This window comes from Ipomoea nil, unplaced genomic scaffold, assembly GCF_001879475.1.
Source record: "Ipomoea nil cultivar Tokyo-kokei standard unplaced genomic scaffold, Asagao_1.1 scaffold0188, whole genome shotgun sequence".
NCBI lineage: Eukaryota > Viridiplantae > Streptophyta > Magnoliopsida > Solanales > Convolvulaceae > Ipomoea > Ipomoea nil.
Genome location: NW_017616616.1, coordinates 4397322 through 4423693, shown reverse-complemented (window position 1 = coordinate 4423693; position 26372 = coordinate 4397322). Strand labels below are relative to the sequence as shown.

Here is a 26372-nt window from a genome sequence, read left to right as displayed (position 1 = left end):
AATAGAAAGAAAATATTTCAATAATAATATTTCACATTATGAAGGAGTAAATGCATATTTTTAAAAATAGTAATGTAAATTAAAAATGGAACGAAAATATTTCATTAATAATATTCTACATCATCAAATTTAAATGTAATGGAAATTAGGTAAAAATATTAATACATCTATATTCTAATTGACTGAAAAAAATAATAATAATAATTGACTGAAAATAAATCTAATATTACTAATTGACTGAAAATTTTAAAAGGAAATGAATATTAATAATTGACTGCAAATAAAAAAATGCTCCATAATTGACTAAAAAAATTGACCAGATCATTGCATTTTAATTAAAAATTGGAGAAAAATATTTCAATAATAATATTCTACATTATCAATAGTAAATGCATATTTTAAACAATAGTAAAGGTGAATTAAAAATGAAACGGAAATATTTTAATAATAATATCTACAATTCTACATCATCAATTAAAAATAGAACGAAAATTAGGTAAAAATATCAATACATTTGATATTCTAATTGATTAATTGACTGAAAATAAAAAAGAATAATTGGCTGAAAATGAATCCGATATCACTAATTGATTGAAAATATAAAAGGATAACTAATCGAGTAATATTCTACCATTATATATTTTAATCCAAGTAATCCGTCCTGATGGATTGAAGGTGTTAGCTCTAGACGAAGATGAATAGGATTGTGTTGTCACTACCAATATCGTCTACAAAGAGGTTTCAATAATGTGTAAATATAATCGGTGATATTAAGTTTTTTTTAAATGAAAAAATTGTTATATATCTGGACAAAAAAATATATCTTCCATACAAATGAATAAGGATACCAATTCATTTCTATAACTGAGTTGTTAGAGAACGAGCACATTTTACTAATTTATGAAAATTCTAAACAATGATAAATAAAATCTTCAAAGTTATAGCACCGTATGCGTACATCTAGACATTAGCTATTAATTTGAGCAATTATTTGCACAAATTCAAGCAATGATACCATCAAAATATATAAACGATCCAAACCATATATTTAATTGCACTATATAATATTTGATGTTCTAATTTAAATAATTATATATCGATTTATATGTTCTTAATATATTACAACAAATCAATTCCGTGCATCGCACGGGTGCAAATACTAGTTGGAGAATAATACTAAATATGGGAAATGAGATGGGGCGAGACAGTGACTTTATAGTCTTTTAGAGCGGGGCGGGTGGGACAGTGGATGACCGACCCTGATATTGGAGGACACGAGGAGGGATAAAGATGGAATGATGGGCGGTGAATGGGCGGTCAGGATTGGACTTTAACGCATCAACACGGACCCCACAATTACCTGGAGTTGTTCTTTGTCAAAGTCAGTGCTTCTTTTGTAAGGAATTGCCCCTCCAACAAGAAAGAACAGTGCAGTTGTGGGGAACATCAAAGTGAAAACAGCTCAAAACATGTTAGCGTAGGTTCGGTTAAGGTTAAAAACCATCAAGCTTACAAATGACCAACTCACACTTTTTCCGATATCAAAAAATCGCATGTCTAAATTAGTATCACGTTTGTAAAATTAGTTATCAAAAAGAGAATAGAAATCAACTAGGAAAAGATCAGAAACACATTTGCAGTACCCATCCAGCGAAGTTTGCTTCTCAATGTATTGTGCTTAATGTGGCAAAATACAAGTCATAGAAATAGCTCGAGTAGCATAAGTGATCATACTGTCACGGACTATTTTTTCGTGATCGTGTTAAGACTCAAAGATGGAAAGGGCCAACTGGTTAGCTTGTCAAATGGGTGACAGAGGCGTCAATAGCGTTAGGATTGTTCTGTCTTAGACGCTAAGGTCTTGGACTTGACTATGAAGGGGACCGATGCCATTCAAAGGGCACAATTGGTTGGGAGCTATTGCGGCTTCCCTTATGAGCCCATGACAGAACGAAACCAATATGGTACGTATGTAGGTAAGGCTGGTCTGTGAGGAACCCCGGAATGCCGCACGGGCAATGGGCGCTGCGCTGGACTCTATGCCCGTGTTAAAGAAGATTGGGAGTTCAGAATCTCCTCTCCTATAAAAAAAAAAAAAATCAATATAATTAACACTTTGCCTTTAATTAGATCAGCTTAATTGCTCGGTAAGAATGAAAATTTTATATCATAGTCATCCCTGTCTTGTCTAACCTTTTACTTGTGAATCACTATCAAGACTGACCACACATTTGAACTTGACTATAAAATAAGTAATTCTGGAACCCACAATTTTGTGAAGAGACCAACTAACACTTAAAATGCAGCATGATGCTAACACATAACACAGATGGACTCATAGTACATCTATCAATGCAACATCTATGAAGACACAATTAACAGTAAAAAGGTCTTTGATTTGATGAAATGAAACAAGGTACATACTACATAGTGCAGAAAGCAACTTATTGTAAGACTACATTATTCATCATCATCCTATGACTACATATAACACCACTGTTAATGATCATGTCTGTTAGGCAGCTTCTGGTTCTGATTTCTTCCAGAAATCAGAAAAGGTTGGGAGCTTGATCTCACCCGACTGAGACAGTGGGATGGTAAAGTTTCCAACGACAGGAAGATCAATGATTAGACCCAAATCAAGTTGATAGTCAATGTCCCAATCTCCACCAATGTCCCTCGCCAAACTCACCACCACACTGTGTGGCACCTTCACTGCCACATCAAGGGTGGTTGTTTCCTTTCCCGTAATTGACCCTGGGTCTGGAATCGTGCCTGAAGCTATCACCCTAACACAATTCCAAATTAATTCAGATCAGTTTCGTGCAAACATCACCATTTCAAACACTCATTACCAAAATAAGCATTAAACAGATCGAGAATCATAAATTTCCGATTTGTAAGGGTTGACTTTGAGTTTTTTCCATAGGAATTTCTGATCTAATTTTTTGAACCAGTGATTGATGGCGCGCAGGATTGGTCACAAGTCACAATCGATTGATTATAGAGCTAACCAAAATTTAATCGATCAGAAAAAATAATGAAAAAGAAGAAGGAAACCTGCCGGCGCTCTTGAGCTCGTATTTGATCTCGCAGATGGGAATGGAAACAGAGTAAGGGTTCTTGACGTCGACCTTAGCTAGAAAGGAAAAACCGTCGAATCCAACACCTTTGATATCAACGTCGGCGATGCTGGCTTCCGGTTTCTCCATCTCCGCCAGCTTTTCTCCCACGAAATTCTTAGCCTTGTCCACCAGATCCATTTCTCAAGCTCGAAACTGAAACTAGAAGATCTGTATTTTGTCTCTTTATGCACGTACGCTAATGTATTATGTATGTCATGCAGTGTCACAAACACAGGGAGGGGACTTGTAAACGTGGAAGTGTATGGAAAATGGAAAAGGATATTTATCATGCCAAATGCCAATAAAGGAAGCATGTGGACTATTGATAGATCTAGGTGGGCTGTGGATGCGTAAATGCCGTGGCCAATACGCGGCAATAATCGGTAATGCCATTTACTCCATATTAAATGACTTCTTATCCTCAAGTATCTTGTGCTCAGATGACAGGTATATTTGAACGGATACTATAATATAATAGAGTCAGTAACATTCAAAAACAAATAAATTACAATAACTTAGTAAAAAGTTCAGGGTCAAATGTCAGTGCGCACCTACACTGTAGCTGTCAAGGTTCAAACAATTTAATATAAGTATATTTAATAAATAACAAATCATTTAATATATATTAATACCATTCAATAGGAATATGATGAATGCAGTTCAAATCTCAGTTCCGATCCATGGGGAGTTAATCACGGTGTCACATGTATGGTCGGTAGATTTATTGATTACAAGCCAAAAGTCAAGACCACGCAACCCAAAAAACTGCAGTATAGAGGTAATTGATCAAGCAATTGGTAGCAGTTACGGATTTTCTGGTAAATCGAAGTATACTCAACATACCGGCCCAAGTATTATTGTGTAAAGCCAATCTCTTTTAGACTTCGGGATTAAGAGGATCATTACAAAGACAGGAAGCAATTACAGCTGAACTATGTTCGACAACGTCAAGAAAAGCCCATTTCGACCTGTGAATTCAATTTGATCGGTTCTCTACCCGACTCAAAATTCATGACATTAGGACATTTTAAAAATTAAAAAAAAAAAAAAAAATCTGGTGTCTAACATCAGGAGAATGTATGATCCACAACTATGGATTTCAGATCTACATCAGCTGATAATCATCTTGTTCAGGAACTCGGCTTGTTCGGGGAAATACTCTAACAGTTCATCCTTTGTAACCCAAGCAAAATCGTCACATTTATGAATATCAAACTTGTTGGCTGCGATCACTTGGGATTTAAAGAAGAAGCGCTGACAAAGTGAATGAGAAATAAGAAAACACAGGATAGAAAATAGAAAACAGAGTGCCATATTGGATACCCCAAGCCACTAATAGACTGCAAACCATCAAAAACTCACATACCTTTAAAGATGGAGTCTCCTTGTGATTCTCGTTAAGCTGTGTAACCATATGGCCCATTGGAGCATTCCCAACAAAATAAGTGTGAGAGAGGTCTCCTATCACAGATTTTAATGCAGACTCCGCGCACTGCAAATAGATAATAGCATATATACTAATTTTTCCATCGTAATAACAATCGTAAAAAGTCACTAATCTTCATGTGTTAATGAAGGATGATACAGTTTACAGTACTTACCCTGCGCAGAGTCTCTTCTGATTCATATGCTTTTTCTGGGAAATGCCAGACAGGCTTCCCACTAGAAAGTGAGGTGCCATGAAGGAGAAGATAGAGCCTTTTGTCAAGAGCTCTCTGTAATGACCTTAAATATGCAGGCAAAATTCCATAGTTAATGTGAAGGCAGTCCAAGTTAGGAAAGACATACTACAGAAATAAGAGTAATACTCCACGATATAGTATACACGTAGCACATACTTGCCATAGGCTTTTCACACAGTCAAGCTATTCTAAACATGGTGAGGATAAACAAAATAAAAGGAACAAATTGATCAATAGAAACATTGCTCCAGATAAATTCATGAAAGACTTTTGTTTTATATTGATTTTAACTGCTTTACACCTCTTTCAAGTTCCCTTCCTCCATGAACAAAGTATCTTCTGTGACTTAGGTATACAGTTACCAATATTTAGGTATATATTCAAGCTAAGCAAATGGAATACTACTCAGGCTCAGCTCACCATGTGCTAAATTAAGAGATTCAAGCTTGAGTTCAAGCCTGGGACTCAGGCCAAACAATACTTTCTTCTTAATGCCAAATACTATGATACTCAATCTAGTATTCTAGTCAACCAAGTTATTTGCCAGTTAAAGCTCTGCTCATGCTCAGAATACCCTAAGTCAATTTGATTAGAAGATTCGCATCATTTCCATTTTCCACAACTACCTCACAAAAATTTTGAAGGTAGTCACTACAGCTCCTCCATAGTAATTTTTTAAAAGAAACCAGTGCACGAGACCATCCGTTGATTCAATCCCCTTCAGCGCTGATTATTGCAAATATCAAAATGTTAACGAGAAGTTTCTCCAATGTTAATTTCTCTTTTGTGAAACGTTCAGCGAATAGGGTTGCTCACGAGTTAGCAAGAGTACCATGTTCTTTGTCTGAATGTAAAGTTTGGTTTTGTTTTCCTCCTACTGTCATTGTTGATAGTTTGAGGATGGACTTGAATGATTAATGATATGTTCTATTTTACCAGTGCACCTCCTTCAAAGTAATCCAGCAAATTCTTCACTTTCATTTTTCATACAGAGAACTAAGAATCAATGGAAAGCAATGCTTTCTGTATATAAGTACTTGGAAAAACATTACTCCAATTTCTTTTTCACAAAGAAAAACAAAAAAGGAATAGCTTGTGGTTGAAATTTCTGTTCAACTCAACACAAAAATGACAAGTAATAAATGCAGTTAGTTACTCACTTTCTGTCATTAGTTTTGTCGGCCTCAGTGATCCGAGGAGCTGGTGTATAATCAATTTGGTATTCACCTTTACCCCTGGAAAAAAAAAAACAAATATATATGAACACAATTGCTGGTATCATTGATGGTTAAAAGGCTCAAATATACTCCACTGAATACTTAAGGGCACATTCAAAAATTTGGGAGCATCATGGCATCCCATAAAATATGAAAAAAGGAGGATAGAAAGACAATATTGAGCCTAAAATAATAAGACAAAAGCAAGATCATACACTTGCATTCATTTCAAACTTCAACAATGCTGTCAAAAAATGGGAATGTTAAGCCTTGAAAAACAGATAAATAAACATCCAATAATACGACCAAAGCAAGATCAAACAATTCCATTCATTTCAGACTTCTTCAATGCAGTCTTAGAGAACTAGGCATGAAATATCAAATATAAGCTGCAAAAGTTCTGGAAAATAATTACATTCATAAAAAGTAAAGCATTACCTGGTATCAGCTTTTTTCAAGAAATTTTCTGGATACTCCCGTCTATATTGTTGCCGCCATCGAAACCTAAAAATGCACTACCATTATAACAACACAACGTCTTGCAAATTGACAATAGCATCCTCATTAAAGCATTATTCATTTTAATTTGTTTTCATTTTCTAAGAATGAAGGCTTAAAACACACAAAAAGAATGGACTGGTGCATATATTGAGAGCTCACTCATCATCATGAACTGAAATAAGATAGAAATGAAGGTTAAAAAAAAAAAAAAAAACACTCACGAAAACTCCTGAAAGGCATAGACAACAGGATCGATCTTCGGAACCACAACTGGAAGTCTCTCAAAGAGGACAGACGCCACAATTTTATCGCCGCTCGAAGATGTGCTGAACCCTCGTTTTGCTAGCAAAGCTAGGCCCAAACACCTCCGCATTTTCGCAACCTAAGAGATGCCTGGGGAAAAAAACAAATGCCATCAAAACCAGCAAAACTTTACCAGATTTGAAAAGTAATTTATGTATCTGCATGACATATCATGGATTTCTCAACGCTAGTGAGTGCAGAATAGCAAGTGAAGACCAAAATTGGAGAAGAGAAGCTTAGCAGAGACCTAGATTGACGGAGTAAAGGAGGCCGTAACGGTGGTAGTGACGGAAAGCCGCCGGGAGAAATTGCCAAATCGGGAGGGGTTTAGTCAGGGTATTAGAGCTAGGGATTTGGGATGCCGGACTGATCCCACTTCCCTTTTTCATTTTCGGCTTCGAGGTTTTTTTTACTATAGCCCGTTACAATATAATAATAAAATAACTATTTTTACTAATTACATGAAATTTTAAACATAATGTTATAAATATTGACATTGACTCATTTAATTAATTTACAAATATAATCAATAAGTGCTACTATCTATAATTGTTAGTTCTCTTTCACACAGCTTCGTTCCGGGCATTCCATAAATGATAAAGGACTCCTACCAGTGTGACAAATTGCTCCTCCGTTAAGTTGGCCATAGCACCCATTATCCATTCTGGAAAAGTAGCAGCAATAATATTTGTAATAGGCAAACCCGAAATATTCCAAACAATGGAGGCGTGCGGCCGCGGCAAGAATGGCGTATACCCAGGCACACTGCCCGGGCAGTATTCCACCAGCGCAGCAGCCTACACCGGAGCTTCACGGACGCCCGCGTTGCTTCTTCGACGGAGGTTTTCGACCGCAGTCGGGCGACGCGACTTATGGTGTGGTATTACTACACCCGGATGGTTCATTCAAGGCCGCAACAAATGGCAAACTCATGACTTGTTTGTCACCTCTTATGGCGGAGGCCCTAGCATGCAGAGAAGCGTTATCTTGGCTTAAGGACCGGAACGAACTTGATGTGGATATGCTGACTGATTGCACACAACTACGACATCACTTACTATCTAGTCGTACGACCATCCTATCTTATGAAGGAGTGGTGGAGGATCAATGTCGGGCAATTATGGTCCTTTTTACGTATTGCTCTTTTAATATTGTCTCTAGACTAGTTAATGTTAGTGCTCATACTTTAGCTACGCTAGCTTTTGATCAGGAACACTCTATGTATTGAGACTATGACCCTCCTGACTGCTTGATTCCTTTCATTAATTAAAATATGCCAACTTACTTGGCTTTCAAAAAATCTATATTTGTTAGTTATAGTAAAAAAAAAAAAAAAAAAAAAAAAAAATTGAAACTTTAGTTATAGTAAATTGGTGATAATAATAATAATAATAATAATAAAAGTAATCAACTTGTTTAATAAGCCAAATCCAAAAGCCTAGACTTAATGAAATGTGTAGTATGCCATTAATATATTACATATAAAGTTGTTATTACATAGAACATGTAAGATGTTACATAAAGACATTACTTGGTAGGTGTCTCTAATCAGGTACTTTTTAAAAAAAAAAAAAAACTTAATTAATTAAATAAACAAAGTCTAGTAATTTTATACAATAATGCTTGAAGTGGCATCTTATAGAATATTGATTAATTTGTAAAATGTGTCATGTACTCGTTAATCATTATTCTGTTACGTTTCTTTTGTCAATGATAATGTTAATAGTCTAGAGGTTATACACAATGTAATGGTATAAGGAGTATTATTCGAGCAAAATGAGATGTGATTAAGTATTATTGAGAATGGTCATTAGTTATAGTATTGAGGAATGAGACACATGTCAATATATTGTCGACAAGATTAACGTGGCGCTTCGGTAATAGTTTGTCAAGTTTATTGTGAAATGTCTCAGTATTTTTTTTTTTTTGAAAAGAGCCTGCGCGGCATTTATTGAAAATATGCTGAAATAGTGTCTGGCGGACCATTGTCCGAGTACATCGGTGCTGAATAACTAAAGGCCGAAGTGGCTAAAATGTGTGCTAAACGATTATCTGATCTAGGAACATAATTAACTGAAACATAATTAAAGGAAACCATCCGATTTCTGCAGGCATCAATGGCATAGCCGAGGTACGAACGTGGTGTATCCTTTGCTTGTGACAAGTACTGTTGTAGTGACAAACAATCCGTTAGTATGTCCACCGACCTCTCCCCACGATCCCACAACCAAGATAATACTTCTTTGCACGCAATTGCTTCTGCCATAAACGGGGAGAAACAGTTTACCAAAGGCGCCTGTAGAGCTGTGATATACAATCCCTGTTCGTCTAGTAGTATTGCCCCAACAGCGGCTTTACTTGTGGCATGGACAAAGGCTGCATCAATGTAGCATTTCTTCCGTGAGAGGGCAGCCGTGTGGATTGTGGGCGGTGTGCGCGCATGCGGCAGTGCCGTTTCCTGCCGCTGCTCGGCAGTTGCCGTGGTGGATCCACGCTGAGCATGCAGGCGTTGCGGGCGGTCCGGGTGTGCAATTCGCCACGCCCGGATCGCTGCGGCTACGGTTGCAATTATCCTTTGTGGTCTGGGCAAGTATGCATCCCACACAGCTCCATTCCTTGCTCGCCATATATAGTATAGCAGGCCTACTGCATAAATAATTCCATCATCATCTAGAATATTTAATACTTCATTAAACCAAACATGAAAAATATCTGTGATAGTATTGGGGGTTGGAAGGTGAGATTGTGCCCAAATGTTCCTTGTATAATCACATTCAACCAAAGAGTGCATAACATTCTCATGCATAACCCCACACATAGCACATGTTGGGCTAATCTCCACTCTCTTTATAATGAGGTTCGTTGTGGTGGGCAATATATTATTCAAGGCTCTCCATAAGAAAGTTTTACATCTCGGGGGTACTTTGAGTTTCCATAATTTGGGCCATTTATCAAACATTCCTGTGGTGTGTACATAATCTCCCACCACTTGCCTGTAGCCGTTTTTTACCGAGTATTCTCCGGTTACATCACCATGCCAATACCACATATCCTCATAGTCTGGTGACACAGGTATTTTCAATATTCGCATCACATCCTCCGGAATAAAAATATCATTTAAAATTTCATGGTCCCAGGTCGCCGTCTCCTGGTCTATTAATCTCATCACAGTTGCCTGCGCCAAATATGGTGGTTTGTCAGTGATTATTTTCGCATTATTATCATCCTGGAGCCATGGATGATCCCATATAAGAGTTTCTTTTCCATTCCCAATTCTGCGTCTGACACCCCCACAAACTAATTCCTGTGCCGCCATAATACTACGCCAGCAGTAACTTGGATTATTCCCCACAGAAGCATCAAAGAAAGTCCCTTTAGGATAATACCTGGCTTTATATATTTTAGAAACTAGCGTTTCAGGTTTGGTGAGCAAACGCCAGGCCTGCTTTCCCAACATAGCTAAATTAAAGGCATGCAACTCCTTAAAGCCCAATCCTCCATATTTCTTGGGGATACATAATTTATCCCATGCCTTCCAATGGATGCCCTGATCATCCTTAGCTCTCCACCAGTAACGATTCATAGCTCTCTCAATGGCCGTGCAAGTATTCAAAGGTAGTAAAAAGACACTCATAGAAAAGGTGGGCATAGACTGTGCCACACTTTTCAATAAGACCTCCTTACCTGCCTGTGAAAGCAGTTTTTTATTCCAGGACCCAATCCGCTGCCTGATCTTGTCATCAATGTAATAGAATACTGCTCTCTTATTCCTGCCCACAAACGATGGAAGTCCTAAATACTTCCCAAAATTCGGCGCCTGAACCACTCCCAATATATCGGCAACCTCCTCTCTCTGCTCATCCCGCGTATTCTTACTATAGCAAATACTTGACTTATAGTAATTCACTGCTTGCCCAGACATTTCCTCGTAAGCCGCTAAACACTGTTTTACCACACTGGCTTCCTGCGCTGTTGCTCTAAAAAAGAGTAAGCTGTCATCTGCAAAAAACAAGTGGGATATAGGGGGGGCTCCCCTAGCTACTCTACACCCATGTAGATCTCCTCTCAATTGTGCCTGCTGTAATAGCAATGAAAGTCCCTCCGCACAAATAATAAAGAGATAAGGTGACAGTGGGTCACCCTGTCTCAATCCACGGGTCGGCATGATCTGGTCACTACAAGTCCCACCAATCTGAATAGTATACGAAACTGAGGTCACACACAGCATTATCAAATCCACCCACCTTCCATCAAAACCCAATGCTAACATCATACTACGCAAGAATGGCCACTCCATTCGATCATAGGCTTTTGCCATATCCAGTTTCAAAGCCCCCCATCCTGTGATTCCACATTGTTTTCTGTTCAAAAAATGCCCCACCTCTGCAGCAATCAAAATATTATCTGTTATTATCCTGTCAGAAATAAAAGCACTTTGGGTGTCAGATATAATATCTCCCATAAGTGGTTTCATCCTGGCCGTTATAACCTTAGCCATAATCCTGTACACCACGTTACTCAGTGCTATAGGTCTGTAATCCGAGACCATCTCTGGGGTTTTCTTCTTAGGGATCAATATTATATTCGTATCATTCAGGCGAGCTGGAAACGAGCGATTATTAAGACAATCCACAATATATGCTGATACATCACCACCCACTACATCCCAGAAATGCTGGTAGAAACCCGGATTCATTCCATCCGGTCCTGGTGCTTTGTTAGGAAACATTGAAAACAGAGCACTCTTAACCTCACTAGCATCAAAGGGCCGCAACAACAACTCATTCTGAGCCTGTGTTACCCGAGAGGCTATATTTCCAAGAAACTCCCCACTATCACTTGGAGGGCCAGATGTAAAGATAGTCTTATAATAATTGTAGATAACATTCCTCATGGCATCACCCTCCACCCAATCCCCACTATCATTCATAACTTTTAAAATAGTATTCTTTTTCTTGCGATGAGATGCATACCTGTGGTAGTATTTTGTGTTAGCATCCGCGTTCTTAAGCCAATGCTGCTTGGCCCTCTGCCTCCAGTATGTATCCTCCTGGGCCTCAATACGACATAGGCACTCCTCCAAAAGTTGGAACTCAGCTAAAGAGCTCGGATCATTACACCCCCTGAGGCGCAATTGCTCCTTTCGCAGGTTTCTAATCCGTTCCCCAAACTTATGAAAACGCTCTCCTCCCCAACGCGACAATCGATTTCCACAAATAGAGATACATTCCTGCAATCCCCTACCAGCACCTTCATCCCACGCCTTCTCCACCACATCCCTACATCCTTCATCATGCAGCCATGCCATCTCAAAACGGAACCCTCTTCTCAGACCACCCATCCTTTCCCGAAGATTCAGAATCCCAAGGAAAAGAGCGGAATGATCTGACTTTCGGGTCAATATATTTTGCACACTAGCATCCGGCACAATGTCACGCCAACTCTGACTAGTCAAAACCTTGTCCAATCTTTCTTCAATCCAATTCGGTGTGCCTTTTCCTTTTTCCCAGGTAAATGGATATCCCATCATTGGCATCTGCGCTAATCTACACTCCTCAATAGTCTCACCAAATCCATGCAATAAGCTCAGAGGATGGGGGTTTCCACCTCGTTTCTCAGCTTGATAAAGTAAATCATTAAAATCACCAATCATCACCCACGGTAGATTCGATTTGCCAGCTAAGGTACGAATAAGATCCCATGAATCTCTCCTTTGACCCCTCTGTGAAAAACCATAAAAGCCAGTCATTCTCCACTTCTCAAACCCCGGCATAGTCACCTCAACATCCACATAGTTTGTAGAGTAACTAATCAATCTCGCTGTATTATTCGTTCTCCACAATAGAGCCATTCCACCACTCAAACCAGAACTATTAGTACAAAAAAGGCCATCAAAACCAAGTTTAACCCGAAGACGCTCCGCATGATCACGATCAACCTTGGTTTCTATGAGAAATACAAAGTCGGGTTTCTTCGAGGACACCATGCCCTCAATCTCGCGAACTGTCTGTGGATTACCCAAGCCACGACAGTTCCAACTTATGGTACTCATTGGGACCGGCGGACCTAATCCACAGGTCCCGCCAAAAAAGATTCAGAATCAACAACCATGTCTCCATTCACAGCATTCACCTCCCCTCTGTCCGTCCTCCTCCTTTTGGGATCTACCCGAATTCCCACGCCCTCACCCCCAACGCCCTCACCGCCCATCCCCTCCACATCTCCAGCCTTCGAACCCACCCCACCCGTGGCCGTAGTCCCCTCGACCCGAGACAGTCCACCCCTCCCAACCCCAGCAGCCACCGCCATTCCCCCTCCCTCACTCCCATAGCCAATCTCACGCCTCCTCTCTTGGCCTAGTTGAAACCATTTTTCCCCCAATGTCTTCGCCGGACCCGTACCCCCCGCCCTCATCGACACACCAAACGGATATTGTTCCGGTCGTAACAACGAACGGCGAGCTTGCAAGCAAAATTTATCCGTATGGCCCATCTTTCCACAGAAAAAGCAAAACATGTGGAGGCGCTCATATTTAAAATTTATCCATGTCCAGGAACCATCTCTCAGAATCATCTTCATTCGTCGCTTTAGAGGATTTGAGACATCGTGGGTGACTTTAACCCTATAGAAGGAAGTTCATTGCCTCTCAAAATTTCGTTCATCATAGCGCAAGAAAACCCCAACATAATCCCCAATTCTCTCCAACACTTTAGCCGTACGGTATCCCTGTGGAATGTCCGAAACCTGTACCCATAAGTCCACCGTATTCAGACTAACCTGTAACGGATCATCACCCTCCTTCAGGACTTGGCATAGCAGCGTCGCATTCTCAAACGCCCAAGGTCCCTCATCGATAACCCGTCTCATGTCCGGTTCATCAAAGAAGGTAAATAAGAACAAATTGGCCTGCACATCCGTTATCTCAATGCCCATCAGAGGCTTCCATGCCGAAGCCATAACGCGTTTCATGACCTCGGTCTTGAGGTTCCGATCAGTCAGAAAACGGCCTACAATGGTCCAAGTCGACTTCGCCGCCGGTAGAGCTTGGACGCCGAACTCCTCATCCTCGAAGCGGATTCCCTGTTCTTCATCGTCCAGGGTGATGTCCGCTGTGTGTGTTATGATATCCTGCACGTCCATCGGAGATCAGCAGCACTTCGCCGTTCGTCGTCAACCTTCGCATGCACTCTTTGCCGAAACCCTAGATCACAGGGGGGAAGATAGGGAAACCCTAGGTCGCAGGGAGTATATATATGAGTAAACGTTTTGACAAGTGGTGATTAATTAATCTTTGATGATTGGCTTTATGGCCTCCTAGATCGGGAAGGGGTTAGGGGAAGTCTTGATCATGTTCGAATTAATATGCAATATACACTCCATATATCCCCACCAATCAATTTTAATATTATGATGTGTAACTTTTTTTATTATTATTATTATATCCTATGCAAGACTTTTAGAATGGTTTATTAGTTTATATTAGTATTTGTCCCTTGCGATGCACGAAAAATATGTTATAAAAATATACCCTATATGCGGTTTATTCATATATAAAATTTTTGTTATTTAATAATTATTATGAGTAAATTCCTATGATAAAATTATGATCATAAATATATTTACAATTAAAATAATATTTAAGGTGGGTGATTACTACAAATCTTAAACTATATTAAAAATTTAGTACATAGTATTTAATATTACAAATTTTTAAGAACTTAGTAAACTACAATAGTAATTGAATTACAATTTTAGAGTCACCACGGATCAAAATTTTTAGACCTTTGAGATTTCTAACTCTAGATCTAGCAACATACAATTGACCTTTAAAGACCAAAATCACAACCTTAGTTCGAACATTGATTTTTTCTTCCAAATACTATCGAATTAAGTGTGTAATCAATAAAAGTTGAGAACTAATAATTCGAGAATATAATCTTAATGTACTAAGCCTATTTCACGTCAATTAAGTTGGAGAGTGTTGTTGGATAGTATCCGATGAATCCACGAATAACGCATCTTTGTCTACGTAGTCCTCAATATGTACATCAACAATCTTAAATATTAGGACGCCTAGCTATGCCATATATTAATTTCAAACTTATGAACTTTGGGGTTGCATGCAATAAAAAGTATATTTTAAATATACTAAGGGTACATTATATATGTATGTAAGGTACTTTCAATATAAAAATAATATAATTTTAATATATTAAAAATGTATTTGATATTCATGATCCATACAATTATGTGGACCATCGTTCACACAATAATTTGCCAGTAGAAATTGAAATATAAATAAATATAATAAATATATATATATATATATATATATATATATATATATATATATATATATATTAGAAACTGTCAGTGAAAATTATTATCATTATTATTATTGCAATTATTATTATTATTGTTATTGTTATTATAATTAACAATATCATTATGGTCTTGTGAAAATTAAATGTTGATTATCACCATTTAATTTTTACAAGACCATATAGCTTTATTATATATAGGATTTACATTGGCACACAACTCATTATATTTAGCCAATTGGACCTCTTGCTATGATCTATTCGTTCTTAGAACATCCCCAATAGGTTTTTTAGATAGTTTGTTTAAGTGTAAAATTGTGAGTAGGTTATTTTTATTTTTATTTGTGCAAATGCAAAACTTTTGTGGGATCCATTAAAGTTAAATTAAAAGTCTAGCAAGTGAGGTACACATGATGCGCCCATGTGTCACTTGGCCGGCACACAAATAAACTTTTTTGTCCTCATTTTTTCCCCATTTTTTCGCTCACATTTTTTTTTTTCTAGTTGGCTTGCAGAAAACTTACATTGTTGAAGTTGTTATTTCATTTTTTGGAAAGACTTAGTTAACCATCATCCCTTATCCAAATGCTTTCAAAATTAATATTCATAGTATAAGTTAATTGCTAGAGATCATTTAGATAGCTACATTTCATATATGTAACAGAACATTTGCATTTTAATAATTCGAGACTGATTTTATATAACTTTACTATATACCCTTAGCAGAGAGGCAGAGACAACTTTGTACTACAACGTTATCAAAGGGTGGATTCTAAAATCGAATATTGTCACTTTCAGATTCTATGTTCTCTGTTATTTCATTCTTTCTATCTTTGACGGCCCAAAATGAAAAGCCGCAGCGATGAAATGAAAGACGCGTGACAGAGAAGAACAGCATCAAAGTTTGACTCCAATTTTTTATGATTCCCACTTTCAAGAAGTCAACCGCCGCCGCCGGCGGTGGTTGCGGCATTGTTCGGAAGCCAACATTGGAACTGCATGGCGCCCTGAAAGTTATCGGAGAAGGAATCTCCGGCGTCGTCCGATTTCAGCGACTCGCCCAGCTCCGCCATTCCCTCAAAGAAATCGTCCTCCTCCTCCGGGGCGTTTCCGTCCATTCCCATGTTCGACACTCCAAATTCATCGTCAAAAACACCGCCCTTCTCATCACGGCTGCTTTCTTGCTTCTCCGGCGGCGGCGAGCTAGTGCTGGGCCTGTTCGTTTCACTCCCCGACGTGGTTGTTTGATGGCTCGTCCCCTTCCGGCGCGTGCTTCCGGCGAGGGAGTTCCGGTGCGTAGGCATAGGGTGGTTGTGCTCCGCCGTGTAGGTGACGATGAACATATTCGGATCGGATCTATTCCGCTCCACTTGTTTCCTCGCCAAACATCCCTTCGACGTGCTACATCTGTAATAACCTCTGCAGAAAAAAAAACAAGAAAATTATGACTGACCAAGAACAAGAAGTTTTATTAACGTTTTGATTACTCAAAACACAGAAAATGACAGATCAACTAAAATTTTGATTGATAAGCCATTTACTAAACAGGTCAAAACCAAAACTATCACACATAAAATATACTCAAAGAAGAAGATGAAGAGCTCGCTTTTACCTTGGATATGGTGAGCCTTTAATAGGTTTTTGCCCATATTTTCTCCAAGACCACATATCAGAAGCCAAATCTTCAGCCGGAACTTGACACAGCCTCTTCGTCTGGTTCTTCCTGTAAAAGAAAACAAGAAAAACTGCATTTTCTTCAATGGTTTTTGCTAAAAAAGTTCACTTTTTTTTCCCCAGAAATTGATGAACTTCAGATTACCTTCTTTTACCCGCTGGAGTCTGGGGACGAGAGTTACTGGAAGTAGTTGAAGAAGCATTAGAAAAGAGAGATTGGCTGTTTGCCTGTATCCTTGTGGCAGTGACGTTAAATTGACTGGGGAGTGAACCTTGTAATCCTCGGAGAACAGGGAAGGGCGGCGGCGGACTTTGCGGCGGAAGAGGCTGCTCTGACGGCGGCGCCGGGCGGTGGAGGAAAGGCAGGTAAAGGTCATGCAACTCTTCGTTAAACCAGGTAGTGCTGTTGTCCGTTGATGAGCTGAAGTAGAAAGGATCATGAGAGCAGTCCAGGTTTTCGTCTTGTTGCCGTGAGTTGAAGCTGCAAAAAGGAGAAGTGGTGGCGCCGCCGCCGCCGGCGGTGGTGGAGGTGACGGCGCAACCTCTGACCACTGCATGTAGATCCCAATCGGGCTCCATTTTTGTTGTCCTTGACTTTGATAGAGAGAGAGAGGGGCCGCGAGGGGAGAAATACAGAGAGAAGGCGCCAACTTTTGGAGGTGGGGGAATTGGGAGAATAGAAAGGGATTTTGGGGAATAGTCTTAAAATGGAGTGATTACAATCATATATTCCAAATTAGGGAGAAGAATTATTATCATATTGGTAACCTACATGATTAAAAATCTCAAAACCTCATTTGAGCATCACAAATTTTGATATCAAAATCCATTAATCAGCCATACCTTATCGTCATTAGTTTGATTATGATCACCACTTTTTTTGTTCAACTCTTTATATAAAATTTTCTAGTCCGAATCACCTCTAATGTATAGTTTGCTAGCTATTAAACAATAACATTATTTACTCAGTGCACGCCACTCTGTTAAGTAGTGACTACGAATTTTCTTCGTCATCTAAAAAAATCGTATATTACTGGAATGTTATATTGTGTACACATAATATTCACTTTTTTAACTAAAAGGCATCGACGAAGTAGGAACAACTTGAATTGCTTGAGTATAAGGTTAGGAGTTACTATTTGCCAATGAATTATTTTGACAAATTAAGTTCAAACTATGCAATAAAAAAAAAAAAAAAGTAGATAATATTATAATCTAAACATCAAACAAAATGTCAAATTATAATTGAAACTAAATTTGAGTATACTAAAAGAACAAAATCTTTAAACTAGGCATACCAATATGATCCTCTCATCCTCTAAATGATTTGATTGAGATTGTAATGGAGAAGTGGAGGGGGGGAATTAGGCATGAAAATCTAAAGAGGCACTTGCATACCAATGGAAAAAATGATTTTATTTTCATAGTGAGAGGTAATGAGGAGTGGGTAGGCAAGCAGGCATGATGGATAGTTTTCAATTTAGTATTAAATTATTATTCCAAAGACTTGTTTATATGTGTGATTTAAAAAAAAAAAAAAAAAAGAAATACAACTAAAAAAATAGGCTAAGAAAAAATTTAACAGATTTTTAAAAGTTATTATGTGAATTACCTTTATATTGTGATTAAAATTTTGTTCATTTGAATTGATAAAGAAATTCAAATCTAAACACATATATATAGTAGGTTTAGTTTATGTATAATTGGAGTCCAAATAAAGACAAATTACAAGTTGATCCTATTAATCATAAATTTACTAGTGTATCAAGATCTACATGGTTTAAGCCGATTAGGAGCATGTGACATAATTTTATAGTGATCAAGAAGATTCCAATAATATGAGGGATTATCAGACTTTTATACTGATGGACAATAGGAGCATGTGACAGAATTTAAGTCGAGTAATGAAGCAGGGGTGAGTGGCGCCTATTTATAGGTCGATCACGCCACATATATTTAATAAGTTGATCAAAATTAACGGAACAACTAACATAATGTTTCACAAGTCATCAATCCTTCCAGTAAGATTTGAAAGATCAAGAAATGCATTATTGTGATAAGATATCGTCATGAATCATTGTGTACGCTCCATATATTCTCATAAATACACAATATAATAAAAATAATATTATTATTTTTCATTCTAATTAATTTGTCTCTTAACATAACAATAAAAGTCATTTTATTAATGGTTTACAATGGATATTGGATGAGATGACCCACCTAGCCTTACCGAAAGGAAACGGAAAGAAAATGTAATATCATTTTACAAATATAAATAGAATTAATCATACTTTTATATAAGTAAAATTGGGATTTAAAAATATTAAATTACTCTTGTTTTGGTTGATGGGTTTTTGGGACGTCGGGGTTGACATAAGACATAGTCAAAGGGGATTGAGTGACTCGCTACCTTCCAACATCCCACACGCGCTCTGCGTTTATTCCTTTTTCTCTCTCATCGTTTGTCGTGAAGCCCAGTTTTTTACGGGCGGGTGGGCCATTAAGCACTAACTGACAGACAAACAAATCGAAATAGAAATGTGACGTGGGCCAATAATATCCTTGCTGGCTCCAATCCAATCCATTTATTTCGGTTCGGAGATGTAAGATTCCGTGTTGCCACGACCACGACTATCGCGCTATTTCGATTCGAATTGGTGCATATATTATACAGCATATAAATAGTTTAATGTAATTTATATTTCAAAATTATTTGTTCTAAAAATATTATAACTAAAATTTCTATATTATCTTTTGCATTCCTATTTATTTCTGTTTGTTTTGTCAACCGACCTTGTATTTAATTTAATAAGATGACGCAATGGAATTTAATTAAGTGAATTCAAAATGCATACAAATGTACAATGCACATTTGGGCAGACCGTATTACACTATTACATATCCAATTTAAATGACAAGAGCAAAATGGTGGTTGATGAATGAAGAAAACAAAATTATTAAAACTTGATGACTCTTTGTTAACATTATACTTAATTTCACCACACATAAAATGTAAAACTAAAGACCATGTGCGATAGGCACAATTGAAAATGTATTAACAATAATCGAGCTCGTAACATTTTAGTACGAGAATCATACATTATCTATTCAATCACTATTCTTTCAGATACAACTAGTTCATTTTTTAGGAGAATTATATGTAACTGAGGTTTGATTGAAATTCGACTAAATTAGTTTTACCTCGCAAAATACGAATACTAATATAGTATGCCCAAAAAAGAACTTGCAGTTGTTTATGGGCTTTTAATATAAATAAATTTTAGAAAATTTTGTACCTTTTTCAATATGGAAAACAACACAAATTTCATTTTTCATTTTTTTAAATGAACATACCTTAAAATGTTTTTTTTTTTTTTGGCACTAAAATTACCATATAATAATATTCAGTCTGGCCTGACATTATATATATTTTTTAATTTTTTTTCCCATTATTACTAGCTTGTGAATTGATTAATTACATGATGAGTTAATAAAGTCAAATGTAATAATAAAAAATTAAAAATTTTAATGTGTGTAATAATGACACACCATTCACTTACAGGGCGTTTGGTTGGAAGGAAGGAATTAAGGGGGAAAGGAATTGTAATTCGGTAGAAAAAGAATAAGGTGGGAATAAAGTAGGAATTACAATTACATTGTTTGGTAAGGAGGAATAATGAAAATGAGAGAAGTGATATAAAGACTAAAATACCCTTTGTGTAATAATTTTAATAATAACATTCAAGGACAAATATGTCTTTTCCTTGCCTTTCCCTTTGGATGAATTCATTGAACTGCAATTCATAGGGGGGACCTATGAATTGCAATTCAATGAATTGAGGGAATTGCAATTCCCTCCAACCAAACAATGTAGTTTATCATCTCATCGAATTGCAATTCAATTCCAACACCAATTCATGCCAACCAAACACCGCCTTAGTTAGTAGGTCTCCCTTTGTATGCACCATTGAAATAAACTCCACGTGGCAAACGTCTCTCAATGAACGAAGTATGTCTCGAGGGTGACACATCGATGTTACCATGAGTTCATTCTTGCGATAATAACTCTTTTCCTTCACAACACCTACAAAATAGATAAACTTAAAAAGTATTAATTTAATACAAACTAGTAGATGACTGTTACATTTTTTATTTTATTTTTTTAAATAAAATTTTCACATAAGCACCATGACACTACATTCCAATCTAGTTAATGTCACATAAAATAATAACCTACTAAAAATACCATATTATAACCTAATTGCACTATTTAACTGACTTATGGATCTTATTAGAATTGTTTCATTAGAGTATCCAATTACAGTATTCATTAGACTTAAACGTGAATAGACACTTTTTCATTATTTAAATAATCACAAAATGCATATAAGTAATCAAGAGAAAGTGGAAAATGGGATCAGGCCGTCGGGGTTATACCTTCCGTGCTCAAAACTCTGAACCAAACATTACTTAAAGAGAGATGATCATAAACATATACCTTCAGTAAAAATTCCTGTAGGAAAAAAAAAATTTAAAATTTACTTCAAGTAAAATATACAAATACAAATAATACTCCGTACGTAGTCAATTGTTATACCATGAATCAGAGTTTATATTGCATTTTGAATTTTGGTACACAAATTCTATACTTTCAATTAACTCATTTTGTATCTACAGGTAGCGGTTTCTCTGTATATGTAAACAAATAACTTGATAATTGCTGGCACATAATATGATAGCTACATGTATAAAAACTATCAACTGCAAGTATATAATGAGTAAACTATAGATACAAAATATGACTTAATAATTATTGACACATAATATAATAGCTATATGTATAGAAACTATGTCAACTATAGATATAAAATTTAAAGATTATTTTTAGACTAGGGTCTACAATGCAAAGTAAACGGACACTCATCTATGGTATAATTTGCCTAGAATCAGTTAGTGATTTCATGGACTCACCCAGTTTTCAACTTTTTGCTCATTATTTGAACCCGTTTTCTGCAGACCAAAACAGCATAAAATAAAATATGGTTTTACAAAGTATGATAAAAAACCATCAAAGACTCAAAGTATGTAAAGAATGCTTGGAGAATGGAGATCTGACCTCTTCTGCCCAATAGCTGCAATGATTGCAAGAATTGTTCATTACAAAAACCAAAATTTAAAAAAAAAAAAAAAAAAAAAAAAGTGTGTTAGTAGACTTTCCTATCTGGTTGGAGTGTGGAAACTCAGGATGAGGATATTATTGTCTTTTGTAGACAATATTAATAATGTAAGAAATATACCCGGTTTTGTGGAGTCTTTGAGAAATAACCTCAGCCAAAGTCTTGGCAGCCAGGGGATTTCCCAAACTGCCCCTCTTAATCACTTCTTCCAGCTCAGTTATACGTATATCCCTATGCAACTCTATTCCCCCTATGTCTCCAAACTTCTTCCTTTTCAGTGTTTCTTCAAATACCAACCAGCAATGTTCTTGGATTTGCTTTTCCTTCCCTTCCCTTTTTGCCCCTGCATCATCTTTTTCTTCCCCGCCGCCTTCTTCCTTCTTTGCCCTTTCTCTCAGCGAAGGCCAAAAGCTGCATTTATGCATTCTTGGTTAGAAGTTTAGGATTTTGTTATGCTTTCACTATTTGTGTGTGTATATATACATGTTATTTGATTATTTCATGTTTATCAATATTTGATTTACCAGAAAATTTCTAACCACTATTTAAATATGTACTTTGTATGAAATTGACATTATAAATTAATTTAAGTTACTTATAACTCAAATTAAAAATGATAATTGAAACAAACACACACACAAAAAATGAGATGGGAGTAATTTTTAAATTTAACTTTTTGTATTTTTTTACAAACAAATTTTTATATTTAATGATACTTTTAATATAATTTCTAAGTATATATATTAGTTTGTGCTTACTTATCTGAGTAGAAAATGTTGCTTTCGCCCACAAGATCCTTCGCCACGTCGTTCAACCGGGTGGTGATTATTATCGTGCCACGTAACTGTTGCGTCACCACGTCCACGAAGGTTTTGGCCCCCTCGGATGTCCACAGGCCGTCCAGCACGACCAAGCATCTCCGATCACGGATGATGCCGTGCAACGAGCGCAGCGCCTCCTCGAGATTGTAGCGGCACGGGGTGGCAGTGTGCCGGAACTTCTCGACGGTTATGCACGACAGTTTCGTTTGGGAGTCGGATACCTCGGAGCAATCGACCCACAAGACGACGTTGTCAAATTGTTTCTGAACCCCTTCGTCGAGGAAAATCATTCTGGCCAGAGTGCTCTTCCCCGACCCGCCGATCCCCACGAACGCCATCGCCACGTTATGCTGGTTTTTCGGGAGGATGTCGTCCTTGAAGAACTCGAACGGGGAGTCGAAGCAGAAAACCTCGGACTTGTCGAAGTACGGAAAGCCTTCTCGTTTGATGACGGAAATCGAGGATGTTTCCGCTGGTGGTTTTTCGATGGACGGCAGCTGTATTCCGGCGAGGCGTTCTTTCAATTTCTCTAAGTCTGATCGGGTGTTACGTTCGTTACAGCATTTGTTTTTTGTTGCCTCGCAGTCTCTCCGGATGCCGCGCCAGGAACGGCGACTCTTTCCGCCAGCGCCGCCGGGGGTCTCCTCGAACGTGCTGCAATCCTCTAACGAGTTGGTTAGGTCGTAGAGAAGATCGATGGCTTCATGGATTCTGTCATGTTTGAATGACTTCTGGCCAAGATCATCTGAAATCTCCTTGAGCAAAGCTGGGCATCGAACTAATTTCGAGGCTTCAAACTCATTGATGTACTTGTTCTTGAGGAAGTGTAGAAGATGGGCTGCCATTAATATATGCTCTGTCTCTCTCTCTCTCAATACAGAGTCTTGATCTCTTCTCTGCTCTCCTTTATAGGATGAAGATGGGAAGGGAATGAATGGATTCCAGTATTCGTGCCTCTGTAAGCAAGGAAATTAAAGTAAAGTGCATGCAACGTTTAGTATGTAGGAACATTCATTTCCTCGTATGGAAGCAACAGTGGATGCTTTCTTGATTCTTGTCAGATTCTTTAGTACGTTTTTGTTATATGCTTGCAAACACGTTTCACGGTTGTAATAATGTATATATTGTCGAATACGTAGAATGGGTTTTAATTCCTCGTGGGGTCGAATGCATGCTGTAGCATTGTTCGATCATATGCTCTCTCTCTATCTCCCGAGTAGTGGCAAAGAATCTACCAATCTTCCACTTTCATTGGATAAAAAGTGGGGAAGTAAAGAATACTGCTTATTTCTTAGCTTGTCATCTTTTCTTTTTTTTTTTAATATATGAAGGAGGTGCGGGGAATCGAACCCCGTGCCTCTCGCATGCGAAGCGAGCGCTCTACCATATGAGCTATACCTCCAAATATTTTTAAGTTCATCTTGATTACTACGAAAGGGCTAAAAAGCTTGAAGGTCACGATTGCTTTAATAATTAATCTACGCATTGGATGCAAATTATATTGTGGACCAGGTCCACCATGCACATTGAGAATCATAATCCAAATTATGTATATATTATTGAAAGTAAGTAATATATAACTGCATTTATATACTCCGTAATATATGTGAACAAGGGTGTGGACTCTGGTTCACCATATATTGATTGCATATGGGATTTTCCGATTGACATAATTCATTCTTTCCAAAAGGTTGAACCCCAACTCTAAGGGCCTCCACATCCCGGCCCGACAGAGCATCTGGGAGGATGTAAATCATAGTAACTCAAGGCAAATTATGCTGTGCATCCGTATGCACCATGCATGGTGCATAAGGATGCAAAAACGACGTCGTTTTAATAAAACGCGCGTCTCCTCTTAAAAAAAAAAAAATCAAGTTCGATTCCCAGCAACAACATATGAACTAAAATTCCAGAATCGATGAACTATAATTTCATAATCGATGAACTATAATTCCATAATCGATGAACTATAATTCCAAAATCTAATCTATGAACTAAAAATTCCAGAATGAATGAACTAAAATTTCATAATCGATGAATTACAATTCCAGAATCGATGAACTATAATTCCATAATCTATGAACTAAAATTCCAGAATGAATGAACAATATAATGTTGTTGCTGGGAATCGAACCTGAATTTTTTTTTAAAGGGGAGACGCGCGTTTTTTAATAAAACGACGTCGTTTTGGCATCCGTATGCATGGTGCATACGGATGCACAGCATAACTATTGGTAACTCAATTGAACATGAACCACAGAGATTAAATCTTTGCTTACTGCGCATTGATCATTCTTTTCAATTTTCACTTCTATGACTAGTTGAGCTGCCCATGCAGGCCTAGATAGTGATGTCAAGTGAATCCAAAGTTGATATATAGGCGAAATCACGTAAGCACAATATAATAGCGGGTCATGTTAATCTAACTCAATCCACATTTTAGACTATTAAGCTGGTCCATCCCAAATTATATATAAATGAGTAATCTAGGCCAACACAAGTGCACAACCTCATATATAGGTCAATTACAACTCGACCCATGTAAGCCTAGGCTACATTGCCATCCTTATTTTAGTCCAAATGCACCTATCATTGTAACTGTTGAAATGGCCTAGGCCCGTCCTATTGGGCCTTCTTCCCATATTGAAGTTAATTACTCCTAGCCTCTATTGTATTGTTGTATTATACGTTGTGAATCTAACCTAACTTGACATGAATTGAGATAAACACGATAGATACATACATGCACAAACATATAAGTAACTAAACGTGTATAGATTAAGATTTACCTAATCCTTGTTCACATACAATTTCCAACTTCTACCACCTAGACGTAGTTTAACTAGTCAATGCTAACAATCGTAAGGTGCAAGCTAGTCAATGCTCGCATTATTATAGATACTAATATATAAACATTTTGACGGCTTGTAGGCCTAACACGTTTCTAGGCTAGTTTTTGCATGTCACACAAAATTTAGACAAATTATATATTGTGTCTTGAGCTTCACCTATATAATAAACTTATATATGTATATATTAAAAATGAACTCGTATCCTTATTTGTTTTCTAATGTGAACCTTGATCCGCCGTATAAGTATTACAAGATGTATTCTTGGGCCGAATAATCTTTGGTCATTTTCGAACTACACGTGCAGGAATGCTATAGATTAAAGAGAGAAGTGCAAAAGTGCAGTACAGATCCCCATAATGCCGTTGCATATAATGCTAAATAGTGAAGAATATATGCCATAATCACATGCCCCTGCATTAAACAAACCTTAAAACAACTCAAATTGCCTGAATTTTCATGTGGCCAAAAAAAGAAACATTGCGATCACCTTTTTGTTCGATCAGTCAATAGGACACAACCTTTGTGATAACAATTTGTCTTGTTATATCTTGTACTTACATTAATCATTCCAAGTGGAGGAATATAAGAATCTGGGAGAGTGATAATGGAAATTAAAGCTGCTTACAACCATAAAAAGGACTTGCCAGTTGCCATCAAGAATTCAATCCTCAGCCCAGACAATATGATTTTAGCAAC

General features: G+C 37.4%; 5 protein-coding genes and 1 non-coding gene across 8 annotated transcripts; all 6 read right to left on the bottom strand.

Moving 5' to 3' along the window:
• Positions 1 to 2364: 2364 nt before the first annotated feature.
• Positions 2365 to 3372, bottom strand: LOC109185146 (desiccation protectant protein Lea14 homolog). The gene is made up of 2 exons (XM_019335126.1): positions 3061 to 3372; positions 2365 to 2789 (listed from the first exon to the last, which is right to left on the bottom strand). Exons 1-2 carry the CDS (start codon positions 3261 to 3263, stop codon positions 2516 to 2518), a joined length of 477 nt encoding a protein of 158 aa, XP_019190671.1. The 5' UTR covers positions 3264 to 3372; the 3' UTR covers positions 2365 to 2515.
• A 584-nt stretch (positions 3373 to 3956) lies between these two features.
• LOC109185132 (39S ribosomal protein L46, mitochondrial) lies at positions 3957 to 7217 on the bottom strand. 2 transcript variants are annotated; one of them, XM_019335116.1, is made up of 7 exons: positions 7076 to 7217; positions 6747 to 6918; positions 6463 to 6528; positions 5968 to 6042; positions 4727 to 4850; positions 4492 to 4617; positions 3957 to 4379 (listed from the first exon to the last, which is right to left on the bottom strand). In XM_019335116.1, the coding sequence occupies exons 2-7, from the start codon at positions 6896 to 6898 to the stop codon at positions 4236 to 4238; spliced, it is 687 nt and encodes a 228-aa protein (XP_019190661.1). In that variant the 5' UTR covers positions 6899 to 6918; positions 7076 to 7217; the 3' UTR covers positions 3957 to 4235. The 2 variants fall into 2 exon arrangements, with proteins under 2 accessions (XP_019190661.1, XP_019190654.1); XM_019335109.1 differs by having other exon boundaries at positions 6747 to 6907.
• Positions 7218 to 8776: 1559 nt separating this feature from the next.
• Positions 8777 to 12880, bottom strand: LOC109186787. The gene is made up of 2 exons (XM_019336932.1): positions 11802 to 12880; positions 8777 to 11747 (listed from the first exon to the last, which is right to left on the bottom strand). The coding sequence occupies exons 1-2, from the start codon at positions 12878 to 12880 to the stop codon at positions 8777 to 8779; spliced, it is 4050 nt and encodes a 1349-aa protein (XP_019192477.1).
• A 2924-nt stretch (positions 12881 to 15804) lies between these two features.
• LOC109186851 (WRKY transcription factor 22-like) lies at positions 15805 to 17533 on the bottom strand. Its single transcript, XM_019337023.1, has 3 exons — positions 16969 to 17533; positions 16762 to 16872; positions 15805 to 16568 (listed from the first exon to the last, which is right to left on the bottom strand). Exons 1-3 carry the CDS (start codon positions 17400 to 17402, stop codon positions 16091 to 16093), a joined length of 1023 nt encoding a protein of 340 aa, XP_019192568.1. The 5' UTR covers positions 17403 to 17533; the 3' UTR covers positions 15805 to 16090.
• Positions 17534 to 20521: 2988 nt separating this feature from the next.
• LOC109185096 (putative disease resistance protein At1g50180) lies at positions 20522 to 23936 on the bottom strand. 2 transcript variants are annotated; one of them, XM_019335097.1, is made up of 6 exons: positions 22762 to 23936; positions 22124 to 22414; positions 21943 to 21958; positions 21798 to 21839; positions 21264 to 21339; positions 20522 to 20910 (listed from the first exon to the last, which is right to left on the bottom strand). In XM_019335097.1, exons 1-6 carry the CDS (start codon positions 23667 to 23669, stop codon positions 20705 to 20707), a joined length of 1539 nt encoding a protein of 512 aa, XP_019190642.1. In that variant the 5' UTR covers positions 23670 to 23936; the 3' UTR covers positions 20522 to 20704. The 2 variants fall into 2 exon arrangements, with proteins under 2 accessions (XP_019190642.1, XP_019190644.1); XM_019335099.1 differs by having other exon boundaries at positions 21798 to 21836; positions 22762 to 23935.
• A 217-nt stretch (positions 23937 to 24153) lies between these two features.
• Positions 24154 to 24226, bottom strand: TRNAA-CGC. Its single transcript has one exon. It is a non-coding gene; the product is annotated as a tRNA-Ala (tRNA).
• Between the last annotated feature and the right edge of the window lie 2146 nt (positions 24227 to 26372).